General features: G+C 40.4%; 1 protein-coding gene across 7 annotated transcripts in view; it reads right to left on the bottom strand.

The window, feature by feature from the left end:
- Nucleotides 1-22,904, bottom strand: part of ENPP3 (ectonucleotide pyrophosphatase/phosphodiesterase 3) — an 87,976-nt gene that overhangs the window by 26,516 nt on the left and 38,556 nt on the right. For all 7 annotated transcript variants that reach the window (XM_070223867.1, XM_070223866.1, XM_070223864.1 and 4 more), the window contains 10 exons: nucleotides 22,503-22,582; nucleotides 20,317-20,436; nucleotides 19,664-19,773; nucleotides 18,337-18,402; nucleotides 17,529-17,601; nucleotides 12,623-12,731; nucleotides 10,052-10,180; nucleotides 9,658-9,689; nucleotides 6,457-6,584; nucleotides 853-919 (listed from right to left, as the gene is read on the bottom strand). In XM_070223867.1, the coding sequence (XP_070079968.1) occupies nucleotides 853-919; nucleotides 6,457-6,584; nucleotides 9,658-9,689; nucleotides 10,052-10,180; nucleotides 12,623-12,731; nucleotides 17,529-17,601; nucleotides 18,337-18,402; nucleotides 19,664-19,773; nucleotides 20,317-20,436; nucleotides 22,503-22,582 (914 nt within the window). The remainder of the gene's footprint in view (nucleotides 1-852; nucleotides 920-6,456; nucleotides 6,585-9,657; nucleotides 9,690-10,051; nucleotides 10,181-12,622; nucleotides 12,732-17,528; nucleotides 17,602-18,336; nucleotides 18,403-19,663; nucleotides 19,774-20,316; nucleotides 20,437-22,502; nucleotides 22,583-22,904) is intronic.

Genomic DNA, 22,904 nt, shown 5'->3' with positions numbered 1-22,904 from the left:
GAGGACATGGCTGCCCTTCACTCCTGGACTCCTCCAGAGAGCGCCTTCCTGGGCTTCCCCAACACAGAGGCTGCTGGTTTCCTTCCTGCCTCCCTGGCTCGACTTCTAGGTCTCTGTGCTGGGAATTCTGTTTCTCCCCACCTCTTCTAAGAGAAATGCTTAGGGCTCTGTACTTGTCCTCCTCTCCCTTACATTCAGTCCCTGAGCATCTTATTTAGGTGCATATCTTTTAAATGTTTTATACACCTCAAACACAATTTCGGATCTCCAGGTAGACTCTCTCTTAATTGCCTGTGTAACATCCTGACGTGCACGTCTAACACATATTAGGAACTCAACATGTCCAGCTGCATCTCACCCTTCCCCTCCATCAGCGCCAGCCACAAGCTACCATCCTCCCATAGCTATAAGGGCTCTCCCGACACAGCAGACACTCACTCCTGGGCCTTTGCACTGGCTGTTTCTTCTGCCTGAGACATTTGCCCTGAGTATTTGAAAAGTTCTTCCTTCACCTTCTTCAAGTCTCTGCTCAAATGGCATCTCAATGAATCTCACTGTCTCCACCTTATTTAAGGTTTCATACTGCCTTCATGGCACCCATAACACCCCCAGTCTCCACCTACTCTGCTTTACTTTCTCTTTATTTCCCATAGCACTTATCCCTAACATAGCAAATAATATATTCCTTTATTATGCCAGTTACCTGTATCCCCTTGTTAGAATGAACACTACTTGACGGCAGGGATCTTTTCTGTTCCCTTCACAGATGTATTCAAGAGTCCTGAACACTGCCCATCACAAAGTAAGTGCTCAATAAATACTTGTTAAAGAAAAAAAAAAGCAGTACGTTACCTCCATGCTCTTAAACTCATTGTCGTAACCATGGGTGCCTCCTCCACAGGATGAATAACTTTTACTCCTATAAAGAAATAATAGTATTACACTGTGATCAGTATATTGATATGACACCTTATGATATGACTGAGCTTTAACGGATTTTTATGTAGCTTCTGCTTTCACATAAGTAAATTTTTCTGTGAACAACAGCATGAATATAGTTATTTTCATGCTCAAATTCATAACCACAGGGACCAAGCAGAATGGCAGGGGAGACGGAAGGAGAATTCCAAGATCTGTACATAGAATTCAAAGCCTTTGACTCATAGACAGCAACAAAAGGATGACAGCGGAGGGAGAGATTTTAAGAAAGAATTTGGCTTCAAGCTCACCTGCCCCTTTACACGTAACTGTCTGCGTGATTACAAACAGTTTGATTAATATGTCACTTGAAGGATTTCAGGACTTTAGAAATAAATCTTTGGAACTAGGAAAAATATTGACTCCTATTTTACAGTGGAGAAGTCTAGTGAAAGAATATCAAAGCACGAACAAAGAACACCCAGGGCGAGTTAATAGAACACTTGGTGAGGGGCAGCCAGCATATTCCCTAAAGTCAGAGGTTATTTTTAACTTCTGAGATTGTCTTCCACAGGCTGTTGCTCTATGACTTGAACAATTTTTCAAATTTAATTAATTTGTCTTTGCCTACTTTTTATACTTTAATCTTTGAATTGAGCAGTATTAGCAGTTTTATACATAGTCAGGTTTTATACTTGAAAACAAAATAGCAATAAACGCACCTAGACTTTTTTTTTTTTTTTGAGGAAGATTAGCCCTGTACTAACATCTTCTCCTTTTTTTTGCTGAGGAAGATTGTCCCTGGGCTAATATCTGTGCCCATATTCCTCTATTTTATATGTGGGACGTCTGCCTCAGCATGGCTTGATAAGTGGTGAGTAGGTCCACGTCTGGGATCCAAACCAGTAAACCCTGGGCCACAGAAGTGGAGCATGTGAAGTTAACCACTATGCCAGCGGTCAGTCCCAGCCTAGATTTTTTTGTTGTTGAGGAAGACTAGCCCTGAGCTAACAGCTGCCACCAATCCTCCTCTTTTTGCTGAAGAAGACTGGCCCTGAGCTAACCTCCATGCCCACCTTCCTCTACTTTATATGTGGGACTCCTGCCACAGCGTGACTTGCTAAGCAGTGCGAAGGTCCACACCCAGGATCCGAACTGGGGAACCTCAGGCCGCTGAAGTGGAACACGTGAACTCAACTTCTGCGCCACTGGACCAGTCCCCCAGCCTAGACTTTCTTTAAAGCAACAATGTTATATTGGTTCAAATTAGGTCTCTAAGGAGAGAAAAAGACTCCTGCTTCCAATGGTTGGCCTTGAAAGATTCCTCTCATTTGCTTCCCCACTCCCCACCTCCCAATCCCCAGGGCAAATACACACACACACACAATGTTTTTGTTTGTCTTTATATTGTAGGCTTAACTGAAAACAGGACTTTATTTTAGTGTCTTAAAAAATCAACTTTTAAAAAATTCATAACTGACTCCTACTCAGGTTAAATAAAGATGAATCACAACACTGAGCAGGCCACACTCCACTCTGCCGGGCAGAGGGAAGGCAGGAGAGGCTGAGGACTGCCTGGAATGGGGAGAGCACAGGCGTCCTGTTTACAAGGGGCTTAAACTCAGTCACACTAAGGGGCCAGTGCGCGTCCTCCTCTCAGTTAACTCCAATAAAACGGTTGGCGTAAGGTAAAAGTTGTTTAAAAACATTTTTATCCTTATTGCATGGATATTTGGTTCCCCGAGATTACTGGAAGTATTTCATGGGGGACAATTAAGTTTTAAATTCTGTGTGGGAGGTTAGAGTACTCATTAATGAAAGAAAGAGAAAGTCTTTTAAACCAAGTCCTTGGTAAAATTTACTAAAATTAGGCCTTTATTTATCTTTCGACTTTCAGAAAAATCTACCTTTTTTGTATTTTCAACTCCTAACCCAACTCTATTAGAAAACTTTAGTAAACATTGCATAGCATTATTTGGAAGTAAAAGATAAAAAATATTGCTAGAAAACGTGCTATTTTCTATTACTTTCCAAAGGAGAACTTGAGAAGTTTGCTCCTCTAACTGCTCCTGTTCATGCTTTCCAACCATCCAGTGGCTCTGGAAATTACATATGGAAAAATGGAAGCTGGCATTTGGAAAAGACGAGTTGATTTTATCTGTCAAAATTTAGCTCAACGTCCAAGCACTGTATGAATTCTTTTGAAACAAATTCTCTTTTACCTTCTCCAAGGCTAATTAATAAAGTTGAAATCAAGGCCAGGTTTCTCTGCCACAGCTGGCGATGACACAGAGGGGAGATGAGCACGACTTCGTTCCTGGTACACAATCAGTTGCCAAGTCCTATCTTTCTCTGTGGTACCCTCCACACTTTCCCTTGCTTTCCCTTCTGCTGTCACCATTCTAAGCTCGAGTCCCATTTCCTCTGACCTGAACCAACTTCCTAATTGGTTATCCTGACTCTGAATTGGTTATCCAGAATCTGCCCCCCGACACACACACAGACACATGCTCATGCATGCACACCCACATGCCTAGTCGTATTTAAGACTATTTATCACTGTTGGAAACACACGTTTTAATGAGTACAAATGTGGGACAGAACATGATGAGCCCGTACTATCCTGGGAAATCTGTCTTAAGTTCACCACACATGTCTTCCTGACAATGTGCTACCTAATTAGTCTTACCATCCCACCGGCTCCACAGCATCCCTTGGGCTGTCATAAGGCTGAAGAACTGGTCACTGCACACCTTCTAACTGGGCTCCCTGCCACTCACTTGACCATCCTCCTCCATTCGGCAGCTGGAGTGAGCTCTCTGAAATGCACATCCCACTACATTCACCTCCAGCCACCTTGTGGCTACCAATGGTCTCCTACTTTCTTCATGGTCAAAGTCACATTCCCTGGTCACGACAGATAAAGTCCTTCATGCAGAGGGCAGGTTCATTCACCCAGTGCTCTAGCAATACGAGACTACTTGCAATTTCTGGAATCTAGTCCGTCTGTCTGACTCTTTCTTTCTACCCTTCTTGCCCCAGAGCTGCTGCTGACTTTAAAAAGGCACCCACTGCTCTGGGCAATGCTTTTAGAAAAAGAAGCACCTTGAGAAGGCACAGCTTGGCAGTTCTCAAGGTCTGGGAAGCAGACCAGTGCCCTCCAGCGAAGAAAAGCGGTCCCTTTCTTCCTGCAGACACAGCCCCATCAGGGCTTGATGAGCTGAGCAATGGCTACATTTCAGCACCCACTCATCTTCTTGGCTGAGTACCTCGTACAAGGCACAGACTGCAAAACTGCACACGGCAGACCTGCCGGATGCCAGCAGTTAGCCTAACCCATCCTGAGTCTTCAAAACCCAGAGCAGGAATCGCCCCACCAGGAAGCATTCTCTGACATTCGCACCTGGGGGTGTGATCACTCTTTTTGTTTTCCTGAACATTGTACTTGATCTTAGTGCAGAGCTTGTTACACCTGATTATAATTGTTGTCCTCCTCCTCACCTGGGTGAGACCCTTATGGCAGGGAAGGTGTCTTTCTCTCCAGTTCTTAGAAAGGTGCCTGGGAGATATTTGTCAGTTTCCAATCATAAGATCAAAAGCTATTATTCTCATTCTCTAAAAGAGCACTTTAACAATACTTTAACTGTAGTTTCAGATAATTGGGTTTCCCCAAATTAGTAAAATCCAACACATTTTAGGCAAAATAAGGATGATGATGATGAAGAAATTACACTAAATGATGAAATTTGCTATTCTCTTGAAATGCAAATCTAGTCTAGTTACCGAACATTGAACATCATTACTGAGGACAACAAACTTTCCCTTAGAAAGTAGGTCTCGTGAGCCTCAGGTGTAAGTACTGGAGATCGAGAGGATCCGGGATGAGGTCAGCTGAGACTCCTGGGTTGATCTGGGGAGGGCTGCAGCCAACGTTCCTCTGAGGTTAGTTAGTTTACTTCGTATGCTAAGCGCAAGAGAATAAGAAACCAGGCTCACCTTGGGTTACAGATGAGGAAGACGAAGCCCAAGATATGGATTTATCCAAATTCCCACCACAAGGCAGGCCGGGTACCAGGCCCTGACCTCTCGGGCTGCTGCTCTTTTTACAGCTCACTGCCTGCTGTTCAACGCACAGCTCATCATTTGAGACTGAGTGTGAATGAGTGGTACCCAGAGGTACTCTGGTGGCTGGACTCGCCTTCTATAACCCATCAGTCATGCTGTTGGATGGATGGGCACATTCGCATTTTGCGCCAGTGGCCTCCTAACTTCTTTAATCTCACACACTTAACAGTAAATATTTGGAGAACTTACCCACATTTACTTATATATTGCATGTACACATTACTTACAATCTTATATACCTAATATTAGTAAAGCTTAATTTTGTTCACACTTTCATCTTCTTTCAGAGAACCTGTCCTGGGCCATAGCAGGAAAGGCTGGGCAAATCCAATCCTGAGACGAGAGATCACCGCCATCTAGTGACCGGTGTGGGCTGCACACCCTCCGCCCTAGAGCAACAGCGTGGGTTCCTGGTTACATGTCTTAAAAAACAGGCTCTGTCAAATCTCTACTTTCTCGTCCTGCACACACTGATGGTAGAGCTCAGCTCTCTTGTCTTCCGTCTCCTCTTTGTTACATCTCTCTCGGCCACTGTATTCCCATTGTCCTCATAGCCCCTTGGCATGACGCAGCACACACACAAGATAGGCCAGAAAACACAGCATGATCCTGACTCCATTTATAACCACTATCACACGGAAAAATGCTGGAATGAAATTCAGAAATAGGCACCATTCGTTAAACTACCTGAAAGTGTGTACTTATTTGTTTACTGGCTTGTTATCAGTCTTCTCCATTTGAGCAGGAGGGCAGGAATCATGTCTGAATCCCCAGTGCCTGGAACAGGCTCAGCACACATGGAGCACGCATCAACAAAATTGCATTATGCCGTGAATTACTTGGTTATGTTGGGATGGAGTGATTCAGAATAGCTTTTATTTTCTCGAAACATGCTTATATTTTGCAAATGCTCAATGATCAACATGAATTAGAATTATAACTAGAAAAATGAAATAAATGTTACAACTAGTTGGTTAGGTTGGCCTTATAATCATAAATGTGCTCTTTTATAAAACCACACAGACAACAAACATCTTAATTAAAAAGCCATGTAATCAGTCACTACCAGCCTGGAAGGCAGCTGTTATCATCTTTATGTCCTGTCTGCCGCCTAAAGGAGACCTCAGTGGGGGTTAAGAATGTGCTGGTATGGACGGTCTCTGGAACAGTCGATCAACAGTGCCAGCCTTCCTCCTCACTCTTATCGATAATTGTGAAGATGAGGATGCTAAGATCGGCAACCTAATAACAGTCATTTCAAATACAGGAGTGCTAGAGAGATTTAAATTTCAAGAGAATGTCCATGCTCAGGAAACTTCCATGATCATAGTAGTAGAAGAGTAAAGGTAAGAAAATTTATAACCAAAGACGGTTGTTAAAAGTATTGTGAGATAAGCAAATAGACACACAAACCTCACGGCCAGCCACTGTTCATCCACCAAAAGATGAACTTTGTCGATTCTGATATTTTTGGCAAAGTGTAATCGTTTTGGCAAATCAGGAGTCAAATACGGTTTGAAATGCTGATCAGGTTTTCGGCACTGAAAAATAGGTAAATTATTTCTTCATGACACATAAAATATGCAAGCTAGTTCAACAATTTCATCTCCTAAGACAATCTATTAAGCACCTTTTAGAAGTAAGAGGATTTAAGCTTGGCTAACAAAACAGGGAGATTAAACCTATTATCAATGCCACCGCATTCCCTAACTATAGTGCTTTTATTGTTGCAATAAAATTCAGGTTGCAATTAAATATATGAGGTAAACTATACTGTCTGATGTTCTAAGTTTTTATTTCTGTGTATATAGTTTAAAGCTCCATAAATCTCTCCTCCTTTTTGACAGAGAATAGATATGTCTAGATTTAGAGTGGCAAATACAACATTTGAGTCTAAATTATATATAAAAAGTATATAATCCATAGTAGTTATGAGAAAAAATTTTTAAATCAGTCTAACTGAACCAAAAAATCCCATTACAATTGACTTAATTTACCCTTTAAATAATCTACATTTGCTTAATTTCCAAGTCAACAGTTTTTGAAATCTAGTACAGTCTCCCTATTTGTAAAAAGTTCATAGATTTCTCACAAACTGGAGTGAAACTTTGTTTCTTTAGTAATTACTGTTGTAATAGATGGCATATTTTAAAACTATGTAAAAATGCAAATCATATTATCATTTATTCATGTAAAAAAAGTGACAAAATGAGAAACAGAACTACAAAGGAACTTTGTCTCCTGCATGACCTTTTGAAAAACAGGAGAAAAAAAATGGATAAAAATATGAGGAAATGAATTTTTTCTACTTCCTCATTTTCTCATTTAGGTTAAGCCTCAATAATCTCATAAATAGTGATGCGGGGACGGTGAGCCGAGGAGTCAAAAGAAAGATTTCTTGGACTCTCAAGGTCTGGCAGTAGTGCTCTTTTATTTAGAGAATAGTATGGAATAGCATGGGGACAGGACCCATGGGCAGTCAGAGCTGCTACTGCTGCCATGTGTTGAGGGTTAGGGCTAAATTTATAAGGCATGGGTACGTGACTTATTTTTACTGGAAAAAGAAAACATGATGTAAAAAGTCATTAAATGATTTCAGTGCAGATGGGGTCTGGTTATTGTGTGGTCATATAACTTTAGATACGAATCTGGTCATATAGATCCGCATGTAGGCAAGGATGCCCTGGGCTTCTCTCCCTGGCACAGCCTTAATCCACACCATAAAATCCATTGGATCATATAGATCAGCATGCAGGCCAGGTCACCTTGGGCTTCTCTAGCTGGGGCAGACTTGACCCACATCAAATATTTCAAATCTGTGTCACTATTATCTCATGCTCAATTTATATAAGAAAAATGAGACACTGAAATTGAACCAAAAAAATCATTTAAAAAGAAATATAGAAAACAGGGGAGTAAAGAGAGTTATGGAATGAAAAGGGGAAAGAGAAAAGTATTTATTGCACAGATATTTCTGCCAGTTTTTTCTTGCCTATTTTGGTATTTTTTCCAGGCTTCTTGTTTTTCCACTTTTTCATTTATCATTACTTCCTTCTTAAGCCAGTATTTTGGTAACTTCCAGGCAAGCGCATGATGGCAGCTGCTGAGTATGCAGCTTCCTCAAAGACACAAGGGACTAGAATGTGCCCTTAAGGACCACAGATCATTTGATGAGTCATGGTTTCCTAGCTATCTGTGTAGCCAGAGTAAATCCAGAGAAAATTGGGGGCACACTGCCAACCTCTGAAGAAGTACTGGGTTATTTGCATTTGAGATGAAGACGGAAGAACTGAGATAAAAGTTGGGTCATTTTATCTAAGAACAAAGTCGATGCTGTCGTCGGTCATGCAGCCAGCATGTTGTGGGACTTAGAGTTGCCAGTTCGTGTGTGGTTACGTTTGTCTAATACGAGCTCAACACAGGTCCAGAGAACAGCATTACTGGGAATATTGTACTACCACATGGAATATCTTCCCGGGAATAATAGACTACTTCATGAAATGGTAGTCCATTCTGGGGGTCCTGGAGCTCCGGGCCCTCTCCATGTATGGGATGCCATGTAATGGATTTCCAGAGCCTGCGGTATCCAATCTCCTTGCACCAGTCGGATTATTGGGGATTTGCCCTTCCTCATCCCACCAAGAGGACTTCAGCTGTATGGACCATGAGGTGACGGAAAAAAGGGATAGTAATGTGCAGACTGAGAGTCCACATGTTGAAAATGCTCACTACTCACCCAACCAGCGTGAACGCACTGCATGTACACCCTTCACCAGTAGGGGGTGGCATTTGTCTATCTGCTTACTCAAGATCAGACTCTTAGGCGGGGTAAGAGGAAAAAGGAGGGACTGACACCCTGGGGGATTTCTGCTCTAGCTGTCATTCCCACTTCAAACTCGCAGTGGATCTCAGGTTTGGTAACCATTCCTTAGCCGGTGTTTCCTTATCTTCAGTCGTTCACATTTCATCCTAATCATTTTCACTATACTTGCATGGCAACTGTCCTTAAATAAGCCAAGCCCCATGCCAAGAAGTGGTGAACTCATGAATTCTATATCATAGATATGTATTTGTAAATATACCTTAAATAGAGAACTAGTCAAACTACCACACAAGAATATTTCAGGTCTCTCCAGGAGTGGTGAACTCCACCTTGGAAAGTCCAGATTGTTTTAAACTATCCGGAATTTGTCCTGCTCATTCACTTACAACCTGGGACATGGGAACCAATCAAAAGCAGCTGCAGTTATCCTTAGGGGGAAAGCAGATGGTTTTTCTGACCTATCCAAAAAGATGTGTAGAGTCTGTCATTCCCCACAAGAAAACATGAAAAGCGATGCTGCCTGAGACTTGAAGGAAACATCAGCCCATTCAAGGAAAACCAGGCGTCAGCGCCACTGTTACCCTAAACCGATTTCCTGTGACGGTGCCAAAGCCAAAGGGAAACAACTGAGAAGAAAGTAACTGATACGCACATAAGACAAGGTTGAGGGAGGGTTTAAAACATAAATTACAAGTGGCCTGGACTCAGAAATATAGAATACAAATTTCCTGAAACCAGATTAAGGACATTACATTAACTTAAAGAGATTCATTAGGAGGCTGTATACTTACACTGAGGTTTCTAACAATTTCTTCAGAATTAACTGTTTCAAAGGAAAAAAATAAATCACATTACAATGATACTGGATAACTGCAACAAATGTGAACACACAGGGGAATCTGACACATTAATTTATTAATGATTATGATCTGGTAAAATTAAATAAAAAATTATTTCAGCATTTAAGAATGGAAGGAATGTATTTGTACCCAACAACATTAGCTCCTCCCGAAGACTTTACAGACTGACTAACCTCACACAAGGGAATTTCTCACTTGCTTCTGTGTGGTCTTCCCAAGAAGTCAGAAGAGTGGCCTGGTAATCCCCACCTCCTCAGAATCGGGGGCCATGGTTACTTACTTTAAGGTTTACCTTTTTGTTCCATATGGGCATCTTCATACTTACAGCTATAAAAGTCTTGAGGCACATTATAAGCCCTGATGCGGGGGGCAGGCCCTTCATACATGTAGAAGTTTATTTGGGGAAAATAATCAGTCATATATTCCACTTTGTCACAATAAGTCTGATCCATTCCTGGAAAAGAAATTATTCCCTGAATGTATATAGATGGTAGCAACTGGTTGTCTTTGATCATGTCAAATTGAAGACACTTTATGTCACAGATCAATGAAACAGAATTGAAAACCCAGAAATACAACCACACATCTAATCTTCAACAAAGGAGCCAAGAACATACAGTAGAGAAAAGAAAGTCTCTTCAATAAATGTGTTGGGAGAACTGGACAGCAACATGCAAAAGGACGAAAGTAGACAATTATCTTACACCACACACAAAAATTAACTCAAAATGGAATAAAGACTTGAATGTAAGACCTGAAACCATAAAACTCCTTGAAGAAAATATAGGTAGTACACTCTTCGACATCAGTCTTAGCAGCATCTTTTTGAATGCCATGTCTACTTGGGCACGGGAAACAAAAGAAAAAATAAACAAATGGGATTAGATCAGACTAAAGAGCTTCTGCAAGGCAAAGGAAACCATGAACAAAACAAAAAAAACAACCCACCAACTGGGAGAAAATATTTACAAATCATATGTCTGACAAAGGGTTAATAGCCAAAATATATAAAGAACTCATACAACTCAGCAACAACAAAAAAACAAATAACCTGATCAAAAAAATGGGCAGAGGAGATCAACAGACATTTTTCCAAAGAAGATATACAGATGAGCAACAGGCAAATGAAAACATGTTCAACATCACTAATTATTAGGGAAATGTAAACAAAAACTAAAATATTACCTTACATCTATTAGAAGGGCTATAATCACCAAGACAAAAAAATAACAAATTTTGGAGAGGTTGTAGAGACAGGAACCCTTCTACACTGCTGGTGGGATTGCAAACTGATGCAGCCACTGTGGAAAACACCATGGAGATTTCTCAAAAAATTAAAAATAGAAATACTATATGATCCAGCTATCCCACTACTAGGTATTTATCTAAGAACTTGAAATCAACAATTCAAAGAGACTTATGCACCCCTATGTTCACTGCAGCATTATTCACAATAGCCAAGATGTGGAAGCAACCAAAGCGCCCATGAACTGATGAATAGATAAAGAAGATGTGGTATATACATACAATGGAATACTACTCAGCCACAAAAAAGAGGAAATCATCCTATTTGCAACAACATGGACCTTGAGACCTTGAGGGTATTTTCTTAAGCAAAATAAGCCAAACAGAGAAAGATAAACACCTTATGATTTCACTCATATATAGAAGATAAACAAACACATGGATAAGGAGAACAGAGTAGTGGTTACCAGAGGGCAAGGGGGCTGGAGGTGGGTGAAAGGGACAAAGGGGCACATATATATGTTGACGGATAAAAATTAGACTATTGGTGGTGAGCACGATGTAGTCTATACAGAAACTGATATATAATAATGTACACCTGAAATTACACAATGTTATAAAACAATATGACCTCAATGAAATAATTGGAAAAAAAGCACATAGTTCAACACTGATTTGTGACTAAAATAATTTAAGATAAATCATTACTCTAGATAATTACTCAGTAGCAGGTTAAAAAATATTGACCCCAAAAGAGAAAAAGAAAAGATGGGGCCAGTCCGGTGGCGCCGTGGTTAAGTGCGCACATTCTGCGCTTCTGTGGCCCAGGGTCTGCCGGTTCAGATCCCAGGTGCGGACATGGCACCGCTTGGCAAGCCATGCTGTGGTAGGTGTCTCCAATATAAAGTAGAGGAAGATGGGCATGGATGTTAGCTCAGGGCCAGCCTTCCTCAGCAAAAAGAAGAGGATTGGCAGCAGTTAGCTCAGGGCTAATCTTCCTCAAAAAAAAGAAAAAGAAAAAGAAAAGAAAAGAAAAGAAGAATCAAAGAGGAGGGCATAGACAGTAGTACCAATTAAACATTAAAATAAAATACACTCTATGTAACTATAACTGAGAAAAATATACTGAGAAAGATTCACATTTTGGAAAAATTCTTCTCACTGGCATTCCTAGGCCATTACTATTTTTGGATGACTTATTAAACAAACAAAAACAACCCATTCTTATCTCAAACCATGATACAAGATAAAAATTCTTTTTGAAAAAAAATTTAAAAAATAATACACAGGACATGGTAAAACCACGGAATATAGTAAACTGCAGCCAATCCATGTGAGTGAAACACCGCTGAAAATATCGCCCAAAAGCCCTTGTTATGATTGAATAACAACCCAATCACATCCCTGTTCAGTACTACTAAGCCCATTTTTACAGAAAATTAAGTGTATGAATGGATGTTAGAATAATTGAACTAGAAATTTTAATTTTAGTCCTCTATTTATCACAACCCACAACTAAATTTATTCTTTGCTTATCCAAGAGCTTCTAGGTGCAGAAGTACAGAATTTAAAATAGCATTATTATTAATGTCTGCTCCCTGAAGTGATAAGATGGAATCAACGCTAAAATATGATGTAAAAAAAGGCATACCATGGTCAGCCACAAGGATTATATTGACACAATTGTCTAAATTCCGCTGCTTCAGGCCTTCCATCAACATTCCTAAAGCGTTATCTACCAACTGCAATGCTTGAATTACCTAAGGAAAAAAGAAACTGGAGTTCAGATTGTCTCCATGAATTACAGTTTAATTAAGCAAATCATTATCTAATAGAGTAAAAATTAAACACGTTTCTTTCCCTGAATTGTTGGGCTTTGAAATAAGACATCAGAGTCCAGCACCCACACTACTACATTCACCAAATACCAATTCCCTAAATTTCTACAAATGAAAAAATTAAACCATGTTCTCTACAAAGGAAGATAGACTACTAGGCCATAAATATCTGAGAAAAATGTTCATAGTCAGCAAACATTATTCAACCGCAAAGGTTTTCATGATAATGACCAGTGTTGGGGAGTGGGGTCACAGACTGTTCTATAGGAGCTTAAATGGTTGCCCATGGTCTGGAGGCTCATGTGACAATGTGTAACCAGAGAGTTAAAAAGGGGCAGACCCTGGAACCTAATAATTCTACTTCTGGGCATTTGCCCTAAGTAACACTTAGAATACAAATGGAGATTTACAAACAAGGATGTTCATCACAATATTTATTCATCATTTAAATACAAAAAAAGCATAAATTATTCCACATTCTTAAGAAAGCATACTCAACAGCCCTTCAAAAATATTTTGTAAAGAACATGGCATAGGAAAATGCTCACAATACAATGCCAAACATAAAAAATTAAAACCAAACTATAGAAGCAATCATAGACATTGCAGAAGCCTTACTTTGTTTTAAAAGGTATTTACCATTTCTTAGTAAAGGCACATGCACAGAAAATGAACAGGAAATATGTCAAAAACATATTAACAGTGGTTGTCTCTGAATGGTGAATTGGAATTCATTTTTATTGTTTACATTCTTTTGTGTTTTTAAATTTTTCTACACTTTATCAATATAGCACATTGAACTGACAGGGTTCAAGTGAATACCTTTTACTGACATAATTTTCATTATTATTTTCAGTGAATAAGAAAGTCTAATAGCAGTACGATTGGGAAAAAAACTTTAACGTCCTGTAGTCCTGTTATAACGATTGCCTTTTTTTGAGCGAGAATTTCTCAAGCCAATTACCGTTAAGAGCTTTAGGTTGTTCTCTCACAAAATCCTCACAGCAAACATTCGTGGACGGTGCTGCCAGACTTCTAGTCGTAGAGAGCAGGAAACTTGAGGTTTAAGTTCGGTAACGTGTTCTCGGCCCCACAGTTAATAAAGGACAGAGCAGGACTTGAACTCAAACATCTCTATCTACTGCCAAATCTGTCAACTCCAGCATGCTTTCCTGACCCCCATCCTTAGGGTGACCATGCCCTCTGGTATGCCAGTGAGAGTCACAGTTCCCACCTGTCATCAGGACATAGTTATGTCCCCTGTCACATAACTCCTCCCAACTGCACAAAGAGCCCCTCCTCTGGCCTCTCCCAGCACCCTGGCGTTCTGCTACCACTGGACTCTCCCCACTTTGGAAACCGTCTGTGTGGGTGTCCGCCTCCCCAGGAGAGCATGAGCTCCTGCAAGGAAAGACCACGCAACCGAACTCATCACACGCTTCCTAAGCACACAAAGCCCACACTCTCTAGATGGCACATTTAGGAATGTGAAGTGACTGGGCACCAGCCCCCAACTCTGGCCCAGATGAAGCAAAGGATCAAGAAATCCCCTTAATGGGCAAGGAGTGAGCAGTTTTTTGGATAAGTTCATTACCAGGGATAGAAATGTTTGCAGCTGTGGGGGAAACCAAGTTTGGGTAGAAAACGTGGCCCCTTTCCCTTGGAATCATGATCATTCGCTTTCACAGTGGGCACTGTGGAAGCAGTAAAATCAATCCTGGGATAACGAATTAACTGGGAAGACCTTCAATGAACACTTGTTCTTTCGATCCAGAAGCCCCTTTTTGTAAAATGGAATTCAAGGTTGCAGAGGAACCTGCTACCCAGAAGCTCTATGCAGCACTGACATATCTGCTTTTCAAAAGGCCCAACCTCCTGCCTCTCTGGTTTTACCTCCTCTTGCTTCCCCAAAAGTGGAGTTCCTCAGGGCTGGGAAATCCTCCCACCACGGACATGAGCAGCACCAACACTTAAATCAGTCTGTTCTGAATTTCAATCTTCTTTTCAGAAGTGAATTCTTCTTCCCAACCTTTCACTCCATCTGAGATGTAATAACTGGTTTTTCAATAATCAATCACAGCTGACTCTTATTAAAGTATTAGACCATTATTTAAAGTTACTCAAGACCAGTCAGGACATCCTGTGCCTACTTCAACTTCAGTACTAGAGACTCAGTGGAACACATCTGCTATGGAGAAGTTGCTGGTTTCACCCCACTTCAAACGCCTCTCCCATCCCCTCCTGCCCATCCATATCCTCCCACCCTCTAAATCCCCACTTCATAAAGCCTTCTCTGGCTACAGCAGCCCATAATAACCTTCCCGTTTAAACGCTGTTTAAGCGATCAAATTTTCAAAGATTTCTTTTAAAAAAAAGTTGTACATTAACTCATTATTGGCCCTTTCAACATACTTTCTGGCAGTAAAGGCCTCATCTTCTTTGCCCCTAGAAATGCCTAATACAATATTAGAAGCACCAGAAACTGTTAACAGTAGGCCTTAAGGGGCTTGTAGAGCAAGAATAAGAAAAGTGTTGATAACTGAAAACTCTAGAACAAGTTAATAAGCTTTCAACATAGTAAATGAGTCAAAATAAACTAAAATAGCCTTTTTACTTTTAAATTATGTTATATTAACTCTGACATAATTAACTAATTATGTCATAACAACTCTGTTGTTAACAACAACAATGAAGCATGAAGCCCGCCAGTTTCTCCATCATTTTGCCTCTTCTTAACTTTCAAATGAGGCTGGTCTGAAGCCCTCTTCTGTTTCCACTATCCACTCTCTCATCAGCTCATCTCCCCTTTCATGCACCATCGACATGCTGCCAAGCTGTCTGACCTTCACCCACTTTGAGCTTTCAATCCATATTCGATGGCCTTCTGGATATCTTCATGTCACAGGCACATCAATCACATGATCTTCTCCCCCAAGCTTATCTCCCTTCAGAGGTCTTATTAACCTAAGTGGAACCACCTGCCTGCTTCTGGTGGAAACCTGGAATGATCCATACCCGGTCACCCGTCTCACACCACATCATGGCAAGACCACCTCCTGAATGAAGCTCAAATGCACCTTCTTCCATCCATGATGGTTGCCACTACCCCAGTCCAAGTCACTACAATCTCTTTTCTGGAATGCTGCAAAAGCTAACTTGTCTATCCCCATTTTCTTTTGCTCCTTCCAACCCATTCTTCTGCACAATATAAGTGATCTGTAAATACACACAGATCTGATCATGTCACTGCCCTGATCAAAATGCCTCAATGCTTCCCATTGCACTTTGTATGGCCCATAAGGACCCGCATGATTTGGTGCCTGCCTCCTTCTCTAGACATCCTCTGAGCCCTCTCCCTGGGATCACAATGCTCCAGACACTGGGGGGAGATAGTACTCATCTAGCAATTCGAACAGTACCTGACACTGAGTAGCACGCAGCAAGGGTTAGCTGCTATTCTTATTCTTACCACTATCTTGCTGTCCATGTATCTCGCCATCTGTCCATTTGTTCATTTTCTGTGTTCCTCTAACGTGCTCAACTCCTCCCTCAATCGGGTCATTGGTGATCTTTCTTCCTTTTTGTTATTCAGAGGAGAACTTTCTAACCAGCCCCACACTAGGTTAGGACCTCCTCCAAGACCTCTCAGGGCACCCTGCTTTTTTCCTTTGCAGCACTTTTCAAAATTATACTTAAAATTTATCTGGGTGCTAACCTGGAGCACTGAACAGAAGAAAAAGATATCGTGCCTAATCCTGTCAGCTGTACAGTTCAGACAAATGCAGACTGTAGAGTCCCCTCTCAAGGAATTAATCATATCAAATACAGATAACAATCGAAAGAGAAAACAAGAAATGGGGACTATGCTTCAGATATTTCCTAAGCCGTTCACCTTTAGAATAACCTGATTAAGTGTTGAATCCTGTGATGCAGTGCGTGGTGTTGGAATACAAAGGAGTCTAAAGAGTTAAAGTGGTCAGACTTGAGCAGGGCCTTTCATTAAGAAGCATTTGGGCTTAAAGGGAAAGAAGAAGAAGGGCATTTCTGATAAACTGCAAAGTCGTGCTCCCAGAATAAATATGCTTGCATTCCCATTGAGGACGATGGTGAAGTGAGTTTCCATGGGGTAGGCAAATGCCATATTCATGGGGACCTTTGCAGCATTGCGTCATATCGAAGACAAAATAGGCTTCAGTGGATTTTAGAACAGAGACGACATTTTTTCTCTTAAGTAATATTTAAGGACTATATTTCTGTAGTAAAAGTGTAACAAAATGGCTTATATAGTGAAGAAACTAATATTAAAAAGTCTACTTCAGTTATAATGGTGGCCCAGGAGGGGAATAACTCTGCCTGAGGCAATAATGTCTTAAGTTCAATTACAAGGCGCTTATAAATGAAACTGTACGAACAGACAGCTGGGTATTCCACCATGCACTTGCAGGGGACCCTGCTTGCAATGGGCTGCACTAACATGTTAATTTGGCCCATGCAGTATCTAGCCTTGATGTGATCATTGTATAAATAACAGCACTACATCAAAGTACGTAGTCAATAATTGTTTATAAAATGGGTCAAAATGTGGGTAATAAGGCAGATATTCCTTTTTAGACTTAACTACTTTATCAAATACATTTGTATTCATTGGGAATTATAGAACATCATTTTCTTTTGTGGGTTAGGGCTAGATGATGTAACACTTGTTTTCAAAATACTTACTGCGGCACTGACTGGTCCTTTTTCATGTCCTGCGGAATCAGGCTGTTCCACATACAGGGTATAAAAATCGGGTCTAGGGATGAAATTGAAACAGAGAAAGACATCAGTTTGAAATAAACGTACAGGTTGGATTGGGGATTTTGTAGATCTAGAGCTTTGTGGCTGTTTCCTTCTCTCTTTCTCTGGCCTCCATCTCTTCATCTGGGTCCAGTGGTTCCACTTGCCCCAGTGGGGATTGCCTCCTGATGGGGATTAAATACGACATTCTGGGATGTGAGCATTGGTCTGACTCAGTAATGAAAATATGTCTTGTTCTTACTGGTAAGACTTCTCTTGATGTGCCTCAGCACTTCATATTTCTGGGTTTCTGACTTTTTGCTGATTCTGTTCTGCCCCTCCTTTAAATTTCCTTTAAATGTTTGGTTTCAGATGCACTGTTGACCTGGCACTCTCTTTCAGGATGCCCTGACCCAGCCTGTTGCCATGGCCTTGCCCTGGCACCCCTGGCTCCTTGAGTCAGTCCTCATGACTGACTGTCAGATCCACCTCGGTCCTGCTCCCAGTCCATATCTTGTGGTGGTAGTTGCCTCTGCTCTCTGGTACTTGCTCTATCTCTCTTGTCCCATCATGTCAACCACACTCTCAAGAGCAAAAAGTCAACTGCTCTCAGAAATAATTCTTGAGCATTGCCCATTAAAAAGAAATGCCAAGTTTTTTTCAAAAATGGTCATTTAAAGTAAAGAAATAATTTTATTTTACACCTGCAAATATCCCACTGTGCCAGCACTTCTCTGACACTAGATATTACCTTTCAGCTTTGGGCAGGTCCAGCCAGGTTAGCAATGTAGAGATCCTCTCTTCATATGGGACACTACTGAAAATGGCAAATAATTTAAAAAAATCAATCAAGTCAAGAATAATTCCATTATATTCCTGCTCAGGAAGGCAGGTTGATATTTTCAGATATTCATTTTGTGTTCATATGTGAACAAAATACTGAAATGGATTCAGTATGACTCAAAGGAGTCCCTGTTTTCCCTACTTTAATATATAAAGTATATAGAGACCCACTTGCTTCACATAAACTAATCTATGTTTTTTTCTTTCCTTCTCATCCTTCCCTCCCTCAGTTTTCCCCCAACTAAAATAAGAGGCCATTAATTATTATCCATTCCTTCGATTTGTTTATTTTTATTCATTTCATTCATTTTTGCACTTAAGTATGTTGAGCATGTATTGCCAGTCACTATTTGATCATTTTAAACAGAATTTATCAGGAACAAACCCAAGGCATTTTCCTTTCTGGAGATTACATTCACTAGCAGGAAGACAAACAATAAACAATAAACCCAACACATAAATAAATTATACAGAGCATTAACAGGTGAGAAAAAAGAGAGAGACTAGAGCAGAGAAAGGGGCACTGAGAAAGGGGCCTTGAATTTGAGATCTTAGTGTGATCAGGCTAAGACAACGTTTAGAAGGTAATTTTGAGCAATGGCCTGAAGGAGGGGTGGCGGTGGGCTGTGGATGGATACCTGGAGTGAGAGGGTGCAGCCCGCACAAAGGCCCTACAGCAGAAGCGAGCCTGGAGTGTGGAGGCCACCAAGGAGGTCAGCGTGGCTGGAGCAGAGTGAGCACCGGGAGGAGGAGTGGGAGAGGAGGTCTGACAGGCAGGGGCACAGTCAGGGTCAGACCACGAAGGGCCTTGTGGGCTTTTACTCTGAGTGAAAGGAGGCCATTGAAGTTTTAGTGCCAAAGAGTGTCATAGCTGGAGTTGTTTTTTTAATTAACCATCTGGCTGGTAGATTGAGAATTGTTTATAGCGGATGAGAACAGAAGCAGGGAGTCGTGTAAAGAGGCGACACCAGGAAGACAGGCAAAAGATGATGACACCCCAAACCAGAGTGTTAATGCTGGAGGTAACAGAAAGTTCTCAGGCTGCACATATGTTGAATTAGAGCCACAAGCATTTACTGTCAGACTGGATGACGGATGCAAGAGTGAGGAATCAATAATGACTATAAGATTTTTGGTCCCCAAACCGGAAGAATAGAATTACCACCAAGATTAAGACGGAAAAAATCCTAATCATTCCTGCATAGACAGGGAAATATCTACAAGTGCTTCACTACCTGTTGTAAACCATATATAAGGAAGGAAAGGAGCCATTTATAGCCACGTCTGATCCTGGCCAAAAGTAGGTGCCAGCTTTTAAACCTTGATTCATTGCTGTCAGCCAGACCTACAGGAAGAGAAAATTTAAGATAAATGGAAGTCAAGAGAATAATCAGTTTGGGTAGACATGGTGCCACTTATTAGAAACTGAACAATATTAACAATTGCAAGATTTATTTAATTATTAAAATTTATTTAAATTATTGAAAATTTGTCTTTGTATCAGTTAACTATCCAGGAATCCACCCCAAAATCAAAAATGTAGTAATGTAGTAAGAGGGAAAATCATTCTTTCAAATTGGTAAAATTGTATAGTTTCTCTTTCCTTTGTAAAGAATGAGGAAAAAAGTTAACAGATAATCTTTCCAAGTAACTTCCAGATTAATATGTTTATAATACAACATACAAGTTTCAAAAAATAACTGTTTAAAATGAACTATAAATGTTTACAAGATTCAAATTATTACTATAAGTAGTGATACGCTTTCCCACCCACAGCCCTTAGAAATTAGAAAGATAATGTAAAACTCAAACTGTAGAGAGAAGAGTGACCTGCTGTCACATTGGAAAATGGAAGTTACTTTGGTGCCACATGTAGAAGGCTACATACTGGTTGTCCATGCCACCAAGCTGGATCATTTTTCTCCACTGAAGAAAGTGAAAAACTCTTATTGAGGTTTACATCATACATATTATTGTCAATGATGCCATGTGATTCCGGATATAAGCCCTAAAAAGATCATTTCAAAACAAGATTTAAGATAAAATATTAATAAAACACCTATTTAAATTGAAACATAAGATCTATAACTCATATCTTGGAAGGATGTCATATATCTTTCAATATAAAACTCCTGGATCTAAACCCAAATATACATATATATATATGGTTTATAGCAGCAAATGAACAATATTAGGCAGACGGTTTGTGTTGGTGGTGTTAATATACCTCTTGTGTGATTAAGAATTATTTGTGAATTAAAATTACCCATATTACAATAATGATTAGCCACTGGTTATGTTGGCAATAATAGCAAGAAATTTACTACATAGAAGCTCTTAAGTATCAAATATCCTGGCTAAATGGGTTCAAGTGTGTTCCAGCACTTTAAAAGGGAGGCTGCCAAGACTCCATCTCCACCCTCCCATCCACTTATCCCTCAATCCAATCATTCCTTCAATCCAATCACAAATATTCACTCAATCATTCCACACATTCTCTATGCCTATGATATCTCATGCAGTGGTAACTACTTTTAGATGGATTTCAGGGTTATTATTTCAGAACATTAGTATATATATTAATACGAATACATCTACTCTCATACAGTAAATGAATAGCACTCACATAATCCCTTATTTATATATACATACATGTGCACATGTATTATGTATGCATATTGTCATACGGATGTATGTATACAGTCGATCCTTGTTATCCGCTGCAGTGATGTTCTATAAGGTTGCTGCCAACGCTAAACAGCGGACATGGAAGCATTGCTCCAAGGGAGAACACAGGGCTGGGCTTCTGCGAGCCTCTGGTCACATTTCTGCGTACTGATCAATACACAACCTTGTTTTACGAGTATTTCTGTTTAAAGGTCCCTTATTTAGGAGACATTGTTGGTTCACAATGACTCAGGCCTGAATGGAGCTTATCTAGTGCACGCGTTTCCTCTGTACGCACATCACAGCCTCCTGCTCACAGGAACACTGGACAGCACGTCAGCGCTATGCTAGAGGGCCGTTTTAAAGAGCAAAACCACCAATAAAACGAACATGTGAGAAACATGGCACTAAACAGACAACACCCTATGAAAGCAACATTTGTTTACAGTGTGAGAGCTAAAGCAAGAAGGCAGAGTGTCACCTTGTTAGACCCCAGCTGGGAACATACAAGCTGGGCAACTCGAATTTTTTGCCGCTCTGTGAATGTCCACAAATGACTATGAATAGGTCGTAAGTATTGATTTTGGGGTTACAAATGAATTTTAATGAGTTGGTAAATCTGCAAATATATAATCTGCAAATATGTACATATATTTGTGTGTATATATATGTGTATATATATATACACACATATACATACACACATACATACATATAATATACATACACATATATACATCTATACATACATATTTACTACGGTTAAAATTTCAATAAGTTATAGTTACTGCTTGACAGTAATGAAAGACTAAATGCAAAGTGGTAAAGACTCAATAAAGGCCTTGGCAGAGGCTTCCTTAAGTTGTGTTCTAAATCTATGTGTTAACAAAATTTTCCTTTGAGTTCATTTCAGTTGTTTCACTTTTGTCTTTTTCTACATCAAGGAGAATTTACTTGCTTTATCTAAAGAGACATAAGCAGCATCAATTCATTGGTGAAACAGAATCCTTTATCAAGTTACATAGAACAAAAAGACTAAGAAAGGAAGAAATTCCCCACATCAAAGAGGCTGTCCTCATGCATAGCCTGCCCTTCCCAGCAGACTTTCAAATGAGTGGAGGCAAATCAAAAGATCAGAGGAAAATGGTATTTGTCACATCCAAGAGGCCACCTGGCCTCACACACAGTGCATTAGCCTAACGCTGGGACACTCCCTTGTCATTAACTCCACACAGACCTGGATCGGCCTCACACCTACACGCTCCTGCCCAGCCCGAAGTAAGCCTCAAACTGTCACCACATGCGCTTGTGAATGTGAGCCTGGGGCATGGCCGTGGCTGCCTGGGCACCTCTGGTGGGGTCAGTCGCCTGCCTGGGCCTCAGTCTTCCGCTGGGTCAAGCACTTACCGTGACAATAGTGTAGTGATTAGGGAAGGTTTTGGTTGGATAGACAGGTCTCAGGTATTTTGAATGAATTCCACATGTTTCTGCAACAAAGTAGAGTGGGAAATTAAGGGGTTACTTCCTCAGAAGTTTGTCAGATAACTAAAAATCTGAACGGGAAAGTTTCCCAGAGAAATAGAAATCTACCGAATGGATTGAAGATGGAAAGAGGTGGAAATTCTGGCACCTAGAACTCCTCCATTCCAAGGAATGTGAGTTTTTAGGGGCGGAGTGAGCTAAATCACAAGAACACACTGACATTTCCACTGCAGCAGTGAAATACGAGACATTTCCCACTCCAAAATCATGTTAACTCTAATTCTGAAAGAAGCTTCACCATTATAGATTAGATCCACATTTAAAAAA

Source organism: Equus caballus, chromosome 10, assembly GCF_041296265.1.
Source record: "Equus caballus isolate H_3958 breed thoroughbred chromosome 10, TB-T2T, whole genome shotgun sequence".
Classification (NCBI taxonomy): Eukaryota; Metazoa; Chordata; class Mammalia; order Perissodactyla; family Equidae; genus Equus; species Equus caballus.
The sequence above is the reverse complement of the archived record's forward strand: the minus strand, read 5'-3'. Positions and strand labels throughout refer to the sequence as shown.